The sequence below is a fragment of the Elgaria multicarinata genome, chromosome 2 (assembly GCF_023053635.1).
Source record: "Elgaria multicarinata webbii isolate HBS135686 ecotype San Diego chromosome 2, rElgMul1.1.pri, whole genome shotgun sequence".
Classification (NCBI taxonomy): Eukaryota; Metazoa; Chordata; class Lepidosauria; order Squamata; family Anguidae; genus Elgaria; species Elgaria multicarinata.
Genome location: NC_086172.1, coordinates 163,177,831 through 163,194,547, shown reverse-complemented (window position 1 = coordinate 163,194,547; position 16,717 = coordinate 163,177,831). Strand labels below are relative to the sequence as shown.

The window sequence follows — 16,717 nt, the reverse complement described above, 5'->3', positions numbered from 1 at the left end:
AGTCGTCCCAGAAGGATACCATGGTCAATGGTATCAAAAGCCGCTGAGAGATCAGGTCCAGGGAAGATTTCTTCAGGAGTGGTCTCACTACTGCCTCTTTCATACGGTCTGGGACCACTCCCTCTTGCAGAGAGGCATTAATCATCAATCACTTCCTTGGCCCATAACATCAGAATTACCAAATTATTAAAAAAAATGCAGCCATGTAGACCCTAAAGGAACACATTTTTTCCACCGCCTTTTTTCAGATTCATAGGAAATGGCTTGGTAGCAGATCATCAGTATGACCATTGGCACAAACAACGCAAAATTATGGATCCAGCATTTACCCGAAGGTGAGACCAAAATAGATATTTGAAATAGACTATTTTTCTTATATGCGTTTCAATTCTTCTTAGTAAACTAACCTCTGGGTTCTAAATCTGGAGGAAGGGACAGGCTTCTTTCAGCCTCATTCCCTTCACTGTGTGGGTGTTCATTGTGGATTGTGTAAGTATATAGTATTAAGCCTTTATAAACCCCACATAAGACAACTTCTTGATAAATCATAAAACTCTTTTCTTCATTGATTTGTATTGATTGCAGTTACCTGATTGGATTGATGGGAATCTTTAATGACCAAGCGGAAGAACTTATGAAGGAGATGGAGAAAAAAGCAGATGGGGAAACGGAAGTGGATGTGATGGACTTGCTGAGACGGGTGACGCTGGACATCATTGCAAAGGTAAGTAGATGCATTTCCTGTTTCCACTAAAGAGCAGCAAGTACCTCTAATGCAGATACCAACTGTGGGTCATAGTCAAAGGGCAACACAACATAAGAGAAAGGACTGGGAAAAGGTCATGTTCAATGTTAATCTGGTGATCTAATCTGAGTTCAGATTTGCCCCTTTGCGACACAACTGGGTCAGGGATTAAGCATAAGAAATGTTTTATGAAGTGGGTTTTAATCCATGAAAATTTATACCATGCTAAATTTGCTAATTGTTGAAGTGTCACAAGACTCTAAACTTTTCTGCACAAGGCTGTTAATCCGCTGTGTTTCGGTTTTGTTGCAGAATTAAGATCTGAGCAGTACACAAGGAGTGTTACCTTTCCTGCATTTCCATTACATAACCTCTAGGTGGCACTGTGGTATAGGGGAATAGTGCAAATACACTAGTGAGAACAGCACTTTCTTTCACTTACACAATTCAATGCCAGTTACCCAAAGTGCTGGTTGAACACAGAAGTGAAACTGGAGGGTCAAGATGTCATCTAAGGACAATAAATGACTCATGTAGGAAAGCCCCCTAATCTCGTTCCACTTAAACAATTTCTTTTAGCCTACCTAGTTTTCAGAAAGCCTTTCTAAATTTCCTAGCAATTTCATATACTTTTATATATACCTAAGCCAGTAAATTGGGTCAAAAGATTCAGTTGTCTCCAGGATTCAGTTGGTATTTGGGATGCTATTTGAAGGTGTTGTCCTGTGATTTGTTCCTGCTTGCTCCTGTGTAGGCATGCAGAGGTTTGGCCCGAGTTGCCTCTGAGTTGGTTTAAAATAGGTAACAATCAGAGTTTAGCCACACCCACTCTGCCTTTGGCCCCACCCACAAATGAAATGCATCCTTCGAGACTTTTCTAGCATTGGAATTTGGCTCTTGGACTGAAAAATATTTCCCACCCCTGCCATAAAGAATCATCTGATCGGAAAAGAATTTATGCATACTATACTTATATAATCTCTACAGCAGCCTCACCCACTATCCATAGCCATAGTGACTGTGGATTATGGGTTTTTAGTCCTACACATCCGGAGGTCACTTGGTTGGGGCAGGTTGCTTTACAAAAAAAGACGACGCAAAAGCTGTTTGCTTGTGTTCATACTGGTAAATATTTCTTGCATTCTGCAAGCACAATGGTGATCACCACCAGAAATGCCCTCTCCTCCAGCAATCTAGGATTGGCTCAAGTGTGTAAAGGAGAACTCCAACACTCTGTGGCTTGGCTTACTGGTTCTAGATTGCTGGCTTCTGTCATGAGGTGAATTTCACTTCTCTGGTGCATTTCACGTTTGTGAGGTTTAACATGGCTTAGTATTTGCACAGACGCTTCAAGTACATGAATCCAGGGCTAGCCCAAGACAATTTGAGGAAAGGACATCATGGTGACCCCTCCCCCTCCATTCTACGTATAGAAGCTGACAGGACTGGCTCTTGAATCTTACCTCTACACCAGTAACAGGCAGCAAGCTAGATCAGGGAGTGCAAATGACTGGGGGCTGCCACGGCTGCCCACCACCAGCATATGTTGCCTGAGGTAGTTTCCTCACTCTGCCTTATGGTACGGCTGGCCCTGCACAAAGCTGAGATAAGAGTGACGCAGATTCCTATATAACATGCAAACACTGCAGTGCTAGGTAGGTCTACTCCGAAGTAATCCCCGTTGAATTCAATACAGCTTGTTTCCAGTTTGCAGCCCAAGTGGTTATTTTTGCCTCAGCAGCAAGTAAGTAAGATCAGAAAGAGAGAACTAGATAAAATGGATGTGAACTTGTGCAGAGACTTAATCTGGACTTAAGCTGCTGATTTTATCCTGGTTGTGCTTTTATATTGTTTTTTATATCATGTTTTTATACGGTTTGTTTTATACTTTGAATGGTTTTAATTTTTGTGAACCACCCAGGGAGCTTCGGCTATTGGGCGATATAAAAATGCAATAGATAAATAAATAAAGTAAGTTTATTCTTTGTGTAATCCTTTGTTCCTGATAAATTGCAGGACTTTAAACTTTGTATTACTGCGTCGACGTCTTTGCAGCATGTATTTGTAAAAGAGAACAGCCCGCCCCCAGCCCCTCAAATCTTTGACGAACCCTCTCCTCTTTCTCACTAAAATCAGGTGGCGTTTGGCTTAGAATTGAACACCCTTCATGATGACCTCACACCTTTCCCACATGCAGTGAACAAGGTCATGAGAGCCATGCGTGACTCACGCCGTCCGTTCTTCCAGGTCAGTGCAGGTTTTTCTCGTGTAAATTCTCCCCCTCTCTAATGCTGTCACTTATCGCTTGTTAAGCTGGGTTTTGCAGTGTTGGAGTTGGGCCTCTTTTGTGCACACTGTAACTGCTTCCAAATGCCAGCCATCTCAAAACCAGACTGCAACAGCGGGACCCAGGGGCATTGCTTCAGCAGGGGTAATGGAGGTAGCATGCAGCTCAAAGAGTAAAACTCTGTCATTAAAAAAAATAGTAGTAAAAAATATAGTAAAACACCAGGACAACAGCAACCAATGAAAAAAATGCCCAGTGTTCCAGAGTTGCACCACAATCTACTTTGGCTCAGTTCAGACGACATGTTTCTCAATAGTGGTTTAAGACCTCCATGGTGGAGTTTTTAGACCAGTGTTGAGAAATATGTTGTCTGGTGGGAAAACTCCACACAATGGACACTCCACGCAGAATATCAGTGTTGCGCAGAGGAGTGTTTCTGCACAACCGTTGTGTTGTATGACAGGCTCTGTGGAGTTTTCCATTGCGTTGAGTTGACTTTTCCCACTGGCTATAGTGTTTTCTAGCAGGAGGGGCGAAAGGAGGGCGTGTCGCTCTAGAAGAACCTCCAGGATTGTGGGTTTTTTTGCAGCAATGGCTGATGGGATACCATCGGGAGGACCAGGAGAGGAGAGAGGGTGGAGGAACTGTCAATCAAATGTTGCAATGGATTTTACTCAATTCCATGGTAGCCCACAGTCACACAATGGTGGAGTTAGAACATGTTGTGTGGGGCGTGCCCCCTAAACTCAACTGTTGAGTGGAGTTTTCACACTGCATTGACTAACATGTCTGAACTGAGCCTTTTTTCTCCATCCCTTTCGTAGCAGGAAGGCTCTGGTCAGTAGCCAGATCTTCCATTACTATGCTTTGATTTACACTATCCTCCTCCTGGTGACAACAACTGTTATCTCTTTAGTACCTGCCAGGGAATAGAAAAATAGTGAAAGAGGTTCAGGAAAGCGTGAGGCTGCTACGTCGTACTGGAAAGGAATGTATCGAGCGGAGGCGCAAGGCTATCGAGAATGAGGAAGAGGTTCCACTGGATATTCTCACTCAGATATTGAAGGGTGCAGGTAAGGAGACTTCTTCTGGAAGGAGGCCTGATACTTCATATGTATGTACACCTTTGACAGCACAAAGTGGTTTGCAGTTAGTCCCATGGCCAAACTACGTATTACACTATGCAGACTTTTTTTAAAAAAAATCATCCTTAAACCTTCTTCTTTTAGTGGAAGCCTCTGCTAGATTCTTCCTGCAAGTAGAGGGAGTATATAATAAAAAGACTGGACCAAAAAATCAGTCACGGATGTTTTAGATAACTTGTCTTAGGACATCATGTTAGAATTAGTGATCCACTCAATGCCTTTATTCAATTATTTTCCTTACTCCAGTGACGGGAGGAGTTATAAAAGGGACTGTATTTGCTCTCCTGATCTGTGACCATAATCTGTACTAGATGGACCCTCAGTCTGATATGTTCTTATCAGTAGACTGCAGTAATTTCTATCCTGCTGAATTGACATCCTGAGAACCTTGGTGCTTCTCTTTAAAATAATAAAGCAAGTTCCTAGTCCTTAGGGCTGTACAGATAAACTTGAAAATTTTTGTAAGCCACACTGTGAAATCTCAGCACTTAGGACCACATTAAACATTCTGCTAATCATGCAGGGCGTAGCTGTGTGTTATATTTTTCCTTACTCTTGTGTAAATGTACACAGCCCTGATTTGAGTTAGGACTATGGCTCTCCTATGATTTTTTTTGGTCTTGAAATTGCACCACCACCCCCAGTCACTGGGTGGTTGTTAATAAATGTGGAGGAAGTCTTCCTTGATTCCATGTGCCCTGACACCAAACCAGCAATCTACCCACTTTACAGATGGATAACTCTGCAGTCGATAATTTCTTGTTTAAAGAACAATTAGTAAATCCATGGCAGAGAACTAGGAAAGCATGAAAAGTAGATCCTTTGTTAAGGATAATAATCCACTATGGTTGTAATGCAACTCTGTTTTATTGAGCGTAATACACCTGTATGGAGAAAGTCCTGCAGACAAAGAACTTCTAAAGTGGCAGTGTGAAAAGCAGGTATATTTATACTCAGTAGCATTTTAACCAATTAGCAGTTGGCAAAATTCTAAAGCAAAACAAAGACCGATCAAAGGAAACTTCTTCATTATACCTTTTCAACAGATGGCCCATAACTCTTTTGACAATGTCAGATTGACTTGGATGGTCAGTCCTCCTTATCAAGCTAGCTTATTTGTCTTCTACTATATCAAGAGGTCTTGACAGAAATTCTAATTCAGCATTTCCTTGCTGATATAACAGTTTTAGCATTACAGCACATTCAGACACTTACGTTATTCCAATCCCAGCATGCAGTTCACTTGCAAGAACCAAACTACATACAGAGGCCTACATATAGCGCAGGTCTGTCAAAGTTTCTGGCCTTGTTTTCTCAGCTCCAAGAGGTGAACCAAGCCACAACCTACAGATTCAGAGTAAAGAACATACAGCTTAAGTATAGAGGATCACCCAAGGAAGCAAGTCAAGTTACGGACCTTGGGTTGGATTCAGAATTAGTCCTACTTAGAGCAGACACATTGAAATCAATGGGACATGTTAGTCATGACTAATATGCTTTCAGTGGATCTATTCTAAATATGACTAACTCAGGATCCGTCCCAATATGCAATATCACATTGCACAATGTCTTCAACACTGAATTAAGCATTGAAAAAACATTTATGCAAAGTACTTCCTTAGGGGCTCCTCTGAAAAAGATATATCCTAAAATCAGCTACTTGCAATTATTGTAAGAAGCTGGTCCGGAGCATTTCCTTGTAGGAACTATTTGGAGAGTTGCTTCCGCTTAAGAACCTTGCAGTTGAAATGCAATGATAAATAGGATTGTTTCTTTTGCATTTCTAAAGTTTCTCTTCCCCTTTTGTTCTCTGGCATTTGCTTGACGAGTGAGGTCCTATTTCCAGTGCTGTTTGTATTTGTATTTGTCCCAGAATTTCCTCTCAAGCCCCTTTGGAGCAGTATGTCAACCTTGCTTTTTGTTTCCTGTCTTTAACAGCTGAGGAAGGCGACTGTGGCGATGAAAATATGCTGGACAATTTTGTCACCTTCTTTTTTGCAGGTTTGTAGACCTGTTACTGTTTTAATGCCCAATTGTTCTGATCCACCAGAGAAGATCTGCAGGCAGAAATCGGCTTCTAAATGCTCCACCAATGTGGATGCAAATTGTTTTGAGATCTGTGTCCATATTTATTATTTATTTATTTATGGCTTGGGACCACAATACCTGATGGAACGCCTCTCTCGACATGAACCTACCCGTACACTGCGCTCAACATCTAAGGTCCTCCTCTGAGTGCCTACTCTGAGAGAAGCTCGGAGGATGGCAACAAGGGAGAGGGCCTTCTCGGTGGTGGCCCCCCGACTGTGGAATGATCTCCCCGATGAGGCTCGCCTGGCGCCAACGTTGTTATCTTTTCGGCGCCAGGTCAAGACCTTTCTCTTCTCCCAGGCATTTTAAGCAGCATTTAATAACGTTAAGTTTGTATTTAATGGACCCCAGAATTGTTGTTTTAAATGGATACTGTTGTTGTTTTTATACTGTTTTTATGTTTTTTAAAATTTTTGTGTACTTTTAATGTTTACTATTTTTAATTGTTGTAAACCGCCCAGAGAGCTTCGGCTGGGGGGCGGTATATAAATGTAATAAAATAAATAAATAAATAAATAAATAAATAAAGGATTTTTATGCCGCCATTCAGCCAAAAAAGGCTCTCACGGCGGCTTACAAAAGTATTTCTTGACAGTCCCTGCCCACAGGCTTACAATCTAAAAGACATGACACAAAAGGAAAGGGGATTGGGAGGGAGGAGGAGGAGGGGGGAAAGGAATATTGAATTATTGAACTGACTAGATCCATATTGTGTCATGGCTGGGCATGTGTAGCTTCATCCAGGGCCACTAGAGCATAAGCAGTTACTGTCTACTGCTACAGCTGGATTGTGGCCAATATCTAACATTGCAGGCAAGTAAGTGGAAAATCAAAATTAAAGGACAGGAAAGTAGGTTTAGGAAACAGTGGGAAACCAGACAACCACTTATGCAATATTTATATATAATCTGGGCTTGGGTTATAGACCCTTTGAGGATTTTACAGTAACAGACATCTTATGAACAGTGCATCCTAGTTTGGTGTGGATTGGACCACAGTGGGACGCCTTTCACTGCCGAATTCTGTTATTATTCACACAATAAACAGAGCCATTGTGGTGTAGTGATTAGAGTGTTGGACTGGGATGCGGGAGATCTGGGTTCTAGTCTTCGCTCAGCCATGAAGCTCACTGGGTGACTTTGGGCCAGTCACTGATTCTCAGCCTAACCTACCTCACAGGCTTGTTATGAGGTTAAAAATAGAGAGGAGGACCATGCAAGCTACCTTAGGTTCCTTGCAAAAGGAGAAAAGACAGGAATTGAGTGCAATAAGAAAGAAAGAACCCGTTCCTCTAAACCAGTGGTCTTCAGCTAGTCCAGATCTGAGACCCACCTTGGATTCCCAACCTGCAACATGGGACCCACTTTCACAATTGCTCAACGTGGCAGCCACAGCTTTGCCGTGACCCATCTGGGCAGATCTCATGACCCACCAGCTGAAGGCCACTGCTCTAAACTGTATTAAACACATAAATGATTTATGTACTCCATGAGAACTTAGTTATTAATCAACTGCTGGAACGGGTTCAGAGGAGGGCAACAGAGACAATCAGCGGCATGAAAAAGAAGTCTTCCTGAATGACCTCTAGTTTCATTCTTTTCACCTTCATTTAACTGGATTCTCCCTCTCTCTTGCAGGTCACGAAACCACTGCCAATCAGTTATCTTTTGCTGTAATGGAGCTGGCACGGCAGCCTGAGATAGTTGCAAAGTAGGAATTCTTTTCTTATTTGTGATTATACTTTTTTGCTGGTTGCAGTTTTTTTTACTTTTTAAAGGTTTTTCTTCACACAAGCTTGGCCAACTTTGAGTACTTGTTCATTTGGACAAACATTGTAACATAAGAATTGGTTGATCCTGGCTATCTTATTATTATTATTATTTATTTATTTATATAGCACCATCAATGTACATGGTGCTGTACAGAGTAAAACAGTAAATAGCAAGGCCCTGCCGCATAGGCTTACAATCTAATAAAATCATAGTAAAACAATAAGGAGGGGAAGAGAATGCCAACAGGCACGGGGTAGGGTCCTATAGCAATTCCCCATGGCACTTTTTCAAGCCTATGCAATCACAAGAACTGCTATTGACTAATAGTGCAATCCTATACATGTCAGAAGTCAGCCATACTGAGTTCAGTGAGGCATACTCTCAGGTAAGTGCATATGGGATTGTGGCCTAAATGCCTGGGATTGCCTGGTTTAGACATTATGTTTCGCAAGAAGAGCAAGTTCCCAGAGACAGTCAGGGTGGCTTGTGTATTTCCAAAGGCTCTAAGGCCTTTGACATACTGGGCTCCTCTAAATGAGCAATTTATTGCACGCTCGTGATTGTCCACTAATGGAAGTTTTTGAGTCCATTGCTTGACATCATCAATGACCAAAGATGTTTCCTGCGGCCTCCCCTGGAAATCCTGCTATGAAAAGAAACACTTTTGATGTGGAAATATCTGGGAAAAAGTGGGTCCTTCTGCCACTAGATGGTGCTGTCTCAAAAAAAAATGAATTCAAAGCATGTGGTTGGCTTTATCTGCCCATTTAATGCAGCCCATAACAATCGTGCAAAAGAACTAAGAAGCACAAAGCCCCGGGTAAGCAAAGCGATTTCCCGTTAATGTAGAGATGCTCACTGGTACATACATTCATCTATGATGAATGAAGCGCATTCATTTTAGTGGGCATAAGGATGAAATATGATGTAATTTTTAAATCAAAGTCAGTGTAGATTCTTCCCTTTTGGTATGAGCCAGGCTCCACAGTTTGCATGACAGATATACTGTTTGCATTATTATTTAAATGTATGCATCACTACCCACCGCAAAAAGCAGTCTTCAAGCGACTTACTCACCCACACAATTAATTTAACCCAAAAAACACCTAAACCATGTAAACCATAACCATCACAATAATAAAAATAAAAGTAGCATCATAATAACATAACCTAAAAACAATACAGTATGAAAAGTGTTCATCCACAGTACGTACTCTCTCCCCCTACAGCCTGGAACGAACACAAAATCAGCCCACGACAACTGGGTCACAACTAATTTCCAAACGCCTGGTAAAACAAGTACGTCTGGCACCAAAAATATGTCAGTGGCCTGGTTTGCATGTTTCACTGTAGGTCCAACTGTCGCTCACACGGCAAATCAGCATTCTTGGTTTGGACACCATGCTAAACAACCCAGGGATGGAGTGTCCCTGGATTGTTTAGCCGCTTCTGCTTGCAGCGAGAAAGATTGGGCAGTATTCACCCTCCCTCGTACTTGTTCCCAACAACCAAGGTGTTTTTTTTAAAAAAAAACATAACTTGTGGTTTGTGAACGGGTTTTTCGTCAGCCCCAAGGGAGCTTCCATGAGGGGAGAATGTTCCATAAATGTGCGACTATCTCAGGAAAAGCCCATTCCAAACTGCTCCCTCTGAACTTCTGTTGAAGGAGGTTCACAAGGAAGGGCTTCTGAACCCAGCCTCAGGGAGTGGGTAGGCTCATACAGAGAGAGGTGGTGCCTTGACGTATTGGGGTCCCAAGCCAAATACATTCTATCAAACTGAACCATGAGTCAGCTGTAAAAGGAAGTACTTCTTCACACAGCACATAGTCAAACTACAGAATTCACATGAACGAGATATAGTAATGGCCCCCAATTTATATGGCTTTAAAAGGGGTTGGATAAATTCCTGGAGGACAAGGCTATCGACGGGTACTTGCCTAGATAGCTGCTATTATTATTAATAATAATAATAATAATAATAATAATAATAATTTATTTATATAGCACCATCAATGTACATGGTGCTGTACAGAGTAAAACAGTAAATAGCAAGACCCTGCCGCATAGGCTTACATTCTAATAAAACCATAATAAAACAATAAGGAGGGGAAGAGAAAGCAAACAGGCACAGGGTAGGGTAAACAGGCACTGGGTAGGGTAAAACTAACAGTATAAAGTCAGAACAAAATCAAGTTTTAAAAGCTTTAGGAAAAAGAAAAGTTTTTAGCTATGTGCTACTTCCAGTAACAAAGCGTGTATGCCTACGTACACCAATTGCTGGGGAACATGGGTAGGAGGGTGCTGTTGCACCGTGTCCTGCTTGTGGGTCCCTGGTCAACAGCTGTTTGGCCACTGTGTGAACAGAGTGCTGGACTAGATGGACCCTTGGTCTGATCCAGCAGGGCTCTTCTTCTGTTACTGTCAGTCTTGTCCCTCCTCCTACCTGTACCACAGGTAGACTGATGGTATGTTTGTTTCATGTGCCGCACCACATATTATTTATTGACATTTTTTGCAGAGCTCGGCTCTGGAGAGAGGAAAATGTATGTTTGGACCCATGTCCTAATCTGATCCTGTGGTATCTGTTCTTCACACTTAGTGTGTGAACTTTGCGCTGGACTGTGAACGCAGGGTATTCCTCCTCCCCAGACCAGTTGAACCACTGAACATTTTTCCTGTGTGAGTGAGTTATTGTGCCACTTAGTCCTAGGAAGGTAAATCTTGACCTTTTCAAGTACAGAAGTCTTCCATTTAGCATAAATGACTAAACATTTGACTAGCATTTGACTAAACAACTTTTCTCCTGCCTCTGGTTCTTAGACTTCAGGCTGAAGTGGACGAGGTCATTGGCGTGAAGATAGACATTGCTTATGAAGATCTTGGGAAGCTCAAATACCTGTCACAGGTACATTTGACTAACAAGGCCACAGATAACGCAGAGATGCTCTGAATATTCCTTGCTACGCCTTAGCGCAGCTGGTTAGATCAATACATACATCTCCAAAACAAAGCTTTACGTGTAATTGCTGGCATCATTTAAACCGAAGAATGTCACTAAGCTCTTTAGCTGTAATACGAATGCCGTGAGAAAGACATTCTAGGATTCCCATCCTATAAAATGTCATAAGGATTTCTAGCCGTGTGGGCCACCACCACAATAAACGCAATGCTGTGATGCCTTTTATTATTCAAAACGTTGGGATATGCAACACATCCTCTCATTCTGGGTCGCGCTCCCCTCTATGACAGTAGAGCTAGTCAGCTAGTTCCTGCTTAGGGCTTTGCCCCAACTCCAAGTACAAAGTTCCCATTTAGGGCTGGGCTGGGCTGCAGAGCCCCTGGACTTCGGTTCTGATGTCCAGCCCTTGCTGCACTACTCTCTAGGGACTAGCCAAGGAAAGGGAGCAGGATTTCGTCAGCCTCTTACTGTAAACAGCAAGTGTTTCTGCAGTTTTCTTTCTCATATACAACTCAATCTTTGGTTTGTGATGCAATAAATGTCTTCATTACTCATTTCTCATGCATAGTTTCATGCATCTCATCAGATTGTGCTTCTGTTAATTGCATTTTTCAAGTGCTCGGAGAAAAATGTTTTGAACCTGGGCAAAAGGCAAGACTTCGCTCTGAACAGAAGGCCAATGGTTGATGTATTTGCTGTGTGGGTGTCATGGGCACCTATTGGGCACTCCCTAATGGTGCTACTGGTGAGCCTCGTCCCCAGCTTACAGAATCCTGACACTTTCCTCTCTACTTTTATTTTACTTTGAAAAGAACTTGCTATCCTTTCTTGACCCATTATGGGGGGGAAATAGTGGCTTATTGTTGAATCAGGTCTTGTGGGACAATCGTACAAAGCTGGAAATGTAGATGAGGCTCATGTTATCTAGTTGGGAGGTCCTTAAGGCTTTAAATGGGTAACTATGGCTGCAGGCCTGTGCACACTTACCTAGAAGTAAACTCCTCTGAATCCAGTGGCTGCCTTAAGAAGTAATGCTATACCACGGTTTAGTGTTACAAGGATTAGCCTAGCTTCCTCCTAGGCCTGTGCACTCCCCCTCCTGTCTCCTCCGGCACAGCCAGGAGGAGCAGATCAGAAGCCCCTGGTTCTGTTTTAGGTTAATCGCGATTTTGCATGTTGCACGATCCCTAAACCATTGTTAATCATAAACTATGGTTTGAAGTTAGCTTGTTTCCAATAGCCATAGTTAAGTTGAATGACATTTTCCCCCCAGGGTTGGAAAAAACAGCAAGCTGTAGCTAATCAAAACAAGGAAGTGAAATCTCCCAACCTCCTCCTCTCAACCACTCTCTGCCTCCCTGCATCTCCCTCACTTAGGCAGCCACCTCACTCGGCCTAATGATAGGACTGGCTCTGATAACGTTAAACCATGGTTTAGCATTATGTGCTAACCAGCCCAGTGGAACTGACTTCTGAGTAAACAAGCATTGTAGACTTCCTTCTCTCGTTCCTTTTTAACTACATCCATATGAAGTAGGTCACTACTGGGTTATTAAGGATGAGGATGACTTAGTTATTGAAAGCCTCCCAATAAATTCATGAATGAGTTGACCTTGAAAGTGTTCCAGATGAAAATCCCTCCCTCCCATCTGTCCAGTCAAGCTAGCTATTGAATATAACGGTGTGCTGTCCAGTGTACTTTACGTCAAAACATCTTCATTGCCTTAGGTTCTCAAAGAAATCCTGCGGTTATATCCACCAGTTTCTGGCACTGTACGCTGGACAGGAAAGGAAAAGGTCATTGAAGGGGTCAACATTCCAGCAAACACCTCCATAATTGTGAGTCTGATGAATACTCTACCACATAAGATTATCTAAAACATATTGGCATTCAACAACAAACCTATATCTAGGCCAATGTATCTGCTGCAATTCTGGAATAGCACAGAAAAGCAAAATAATCTGATAGGAGTTGCTGAATTCCACTTCCTGAGGTTTCAGATTTTGGTGGGTGGGGGGAACCTTAGAGTATAAATGGTACATTATGAGCCTGTTCAGATGACATACTGAGTCATGGGGGTTAAGCATTTTGAGCTAAATGTTATGGCTTAGTGTGTTGTGTGAACCATGACTTAGCACATCTGAATCATTCCAAACCATGGTGGCTACATAACCACGGTTTAAACATGCGCACTAACCATGTGCTGCAAAAAGGTTAGCAGCCTAACCATGGCTTAGTGTGTTGTCTGAACAGGCCCTAAATCATGAATGAATAAGGGAAAAGTTGTGGAAATTCGCTCCTCTGCATGACTAGCATACAATAGAATATGCAAATTAACAAAACATAAATTATGTAAAATATGGGAGAAGGTCCAAATTTATTTAATTTTATAATTTATACAGCACCATGATGGTGCTATATAAATAAATAATAATAATAATAATAATAATAATAAGTTTCAGAATTCAGCCCAGAGTATTTGTTTATGTTTAATATTAAAATGTATATGATGCTCTGGAATACAGAGTTCTTCCAAGAGCCCTCTAATCTCTTGTAATTAAGTGAAGTAAAAACATACCCAGTGAATGCTGAAATAAATTCAGTAGAAAGGATTGCAAACAACAATCCTTTCTACTGAAGAAAGTTTGTGTACGACTGATGAAAAGAGTTTGTGTACGACTGATGGTGCAACTAGATAGTTTTATAACCTGGATAGTTTCATAATCTTATGGGTGCCCCTTTATTGGGCCATGTGCATTAGAATCATAGAATAGTAGAGTTGGAGGGGGCCTACAAGGCCATCAAGTCCAATCCCCTGCTCAGTGCAGGAATCCACCTTAAAGCCTACTTGACAGATGGCTGTCCAGCTGCCTCTTGAAGGCCTCTAGTGTGGGAGAGTGCACGACCTCCCTAGGTCACTGGTTCCATTGCTGTACTGCTAGGCCAGTTGGGAAGCACAAAGCTAACATTTCTCTTCTCTCCTCGCCTTTGCATGTTAAGCTCCCCTAAATCTAGCACCATCATGACAACAGGAAAAAATGAAGTTTGCTTCTTCTGCCCCTGATGATAAACTTACTTGGGAATAAGACCTCTTTTGTTGTAGAAAAGAACAATATAGCTGTAAAATAAATAATAATCAAATGGACATCTGTGACCATGTACGTGCCCCGTCGGCTGTCCACTAACTGAAAAGTTTAAAAACAAGAAAAAAGGATGCTGCAGCATCAGTGCTGGTGGCCATGCCACCTATGCCACCATGCCACATATGGCCATGCCAGCCCAGTACTGCTGCTCTCCGGATGTCCATGTTCTCTGGATGTTCATGCTGTTTTAACAGCATGTTTGGGTGGGGGGCTGGGCTGCAGGGCCCCTGGACTTCGGTTCATAAGAACCTAAGAAGAGCCCTGCTGGATCTGACCAAGGGTCCATCCAGTCCAGCACTCTGCTCACACAGTGGCCAAACAGCTGTTGGCCAGAGATGAACAAGCAGGACATGGTGCAACAGCACCCTCCCACCCATGTTCCCCAGCAACTGGTGCACACAGGCTTATTGCCTCGAATACTGGAGATAGCACACAACTATCAGGGCTAGTAGCCAATGATAGCCTTTGCCTCCAGGAACTTATCCAAGCCCCTTTAAAAGCCATCCAGATTTGTGGCCATCACCACATCCTGTGGTAGTGAGTTTCATAACTCAACTATGCACTGTGTGAAGAAGTCCTTCCTTTTATTTGTCCTGGATCTCCCACCAATCAGTTTCATTGGATGACCTCATTGGGCTCTAGTATTTTGAGAGAGGGAGAAAAATGTTCCGATGTCCAGCCCTTGCTGCACTACTCCCTAGGAACTAACCAGGGAAAGGGAGCAGGATTTTGTCAGCCTCTTACTGTGCATAGCCAGTGTTTCTGCAGTTTTCTTTCTCATACACATGTGTCAATAACCCTCTTCATTCACTTGGCAGTTCAGCACATATATCATGGGACGCATGGAAAGGTATTTCAAGGATCCACATATTTTCAATCCGGACCGATTCAGCAAAGACCAACCGAAGTGAGCCTCTGTGTTTAAAGGTTCTTCTGTTTTAGCAAAATTACAGCCATTGTCAGAAATTCTGAAGGTTTTAGGAGGCTTATTAAGATTTTCTGACGTGATCAAGGAAAAACAGATCTGGCCTGGCCACATGTCTTTTTAACAGCAGCTTGAGCTGGAGAAATTAACAGGTGGAGCGTTTCGCAACATGGAGATAAGCATCACCACTTCCTAATGTCTGCAGATCAAGCTGCTGTTAGAGAGCCACGAGCTGATGGGAAAAGTTGGCAATCCTACCATGTTCAACGGAGCTTGGAAAAGTAAACACACTGGGAGAGCCAGTGTGGTGTAGTGGCTAAAGTGTTGGACTGGGAGTCGGGAGATCTGGGTTCTAGTCCCCACTCGGCCATGGAAACACACTGGGTGACTTTGGGCCAGTCACAGACTCTCAGCCCAGCCTACCTTACAGGGTTGTTGTTGCGAGGATAAAATAGAGAGGAAGAGGATTATGTACGTCGCCTTGGGTTCCTTGGAGGGAAAAAGGCGGGATATAAATGCAATAATAAATAAATAAATAAATAAACATTATCCCCATCGTACAGAAAGTACAAATGAGGCACACTGTTGGAGAGAAGGTGTGTTCTGTAAAACAAAACTTCTAAGCAGCCAAAGACTTTTTTCATTTGTACAAAGCATAAGAAGAATTGTGCTGGATCAGAGCAAAGGCATCTGTAGTCCCTCGTTCTGTCCATACAGTGGCCAGCCTATGAGAAGCCCACAAACTGGGCATGAGCACAGTAGTGCAATCTAAGTGATTCTTGTCTGTCTTGCTTTTCAGGCCTTACTTTTCATATTTCCCATTTTCCCTGGGTTCTCGTTCCTGTATTGGGCAGGTATTTGCACAGGTAAGTAAGGCAGTCGCCATTAAGGCTGCCAGATCTCCTCTAGTGGTGCTGGTCTGTTAAAAACTCAGAGAAAGAGTGCACCACTTGCAACACCCACTTTGCCACGGAAATGATCCCTTTGTTTCAACGGCTCCCTCACCTCTCCTCTAGCAAAACTAGAGTCCTGCTACTACTGCAGGCAGCTGAGGAAGCTGGATTAAAGGCCTGGTAGAGTAGCAATATGCAATACACACTGACTTGGTTCAGATGACACAATAACCCACGATGAGTTAAATAACCTGTTGTAGTTTATTTAACTTATTGCGGGTTATCATGTCTCTGGCAGGATTTTTTTTAAAAACCCCTAAAATAACCCACTGTGATAACCCACAGTTATTTAACTCACCATGGGTTATTGTGTTGTCTTTCGGGCACTGTGGGTTAGTTGGCTGGCCTAGAGTCACGCTGCAAGAGCGGTTCAGATCGCTGCTGCACGATTCTCTCTAAAGCACACTGCAAAACAGCAGGACCTCGACTAGAAATACTGTATAGTGCCAATAGCCCAATTGGGAAAGTGTGCAACTGCATTAGCGAATGGGCAAAATAATGGGATCGCTGCATAGCACCTGTGCACAACCTTGATATAGTGCAAAAAAAAGGAGGAAACCACTATAGCCCCATTTAATGCAAAATTGGCAGTGAAACTGGGTTTTGCAATGTCATCAGGTGCCTCTTGACTACGGGAGGCTGCTTCTCCCAATCCTGCCACCCTCCAAGGGTTTATTAGTGCCACCCCTTTTTG

General features: G+C 42.7%; 1 protein-coding gene across 1 annotated transcript in view; it reads left to right on the top strand.

The window, feature by feature from the left end:
• Positions 1-16,717, top strand: part of LOC134393119 (cholesterol 24-hydroxylase-like) — a 32,269-nt gene that overhangs the window by 10,251 nt on the left and 5,301 nt on the right. Inside the window, exons 5-14 of the mRNA XM_063118046.1 lie at positions 249-335; positions 586-724; positions 2,882-2,992; positions 3,949-4,105; positions 6,116-6,178; positions 7,906-7,978; positions 10,863-10,947; positions 12,730-12,840; positions 14,964-15,052; positions 15,870-15,936. Of these exons, the coding sequence (XP_062974116.1) occupies positions 249-335; positions 586-724; positions 2,882-2,992; positions 3,949-4,105; positions 6,116-6,178; positions 7,906-7,978; positions 10,863-10,947; positions 12,730-12,840; positions 14,964-15,052; positions 15,870-15,936 (982 nt within the window). The remainder of the gene's footprint in view (positions 1-248; positions 336-585; positions 725-2,881; positions 2,993-3,948; positions 4,106-6,115; positions 6,179-7,905; positions 7,979-10,862; positions 10,948-12,729; positions 12,841-14,963; positions 15,053-15,869; positions 15,937-16,717) is intronic.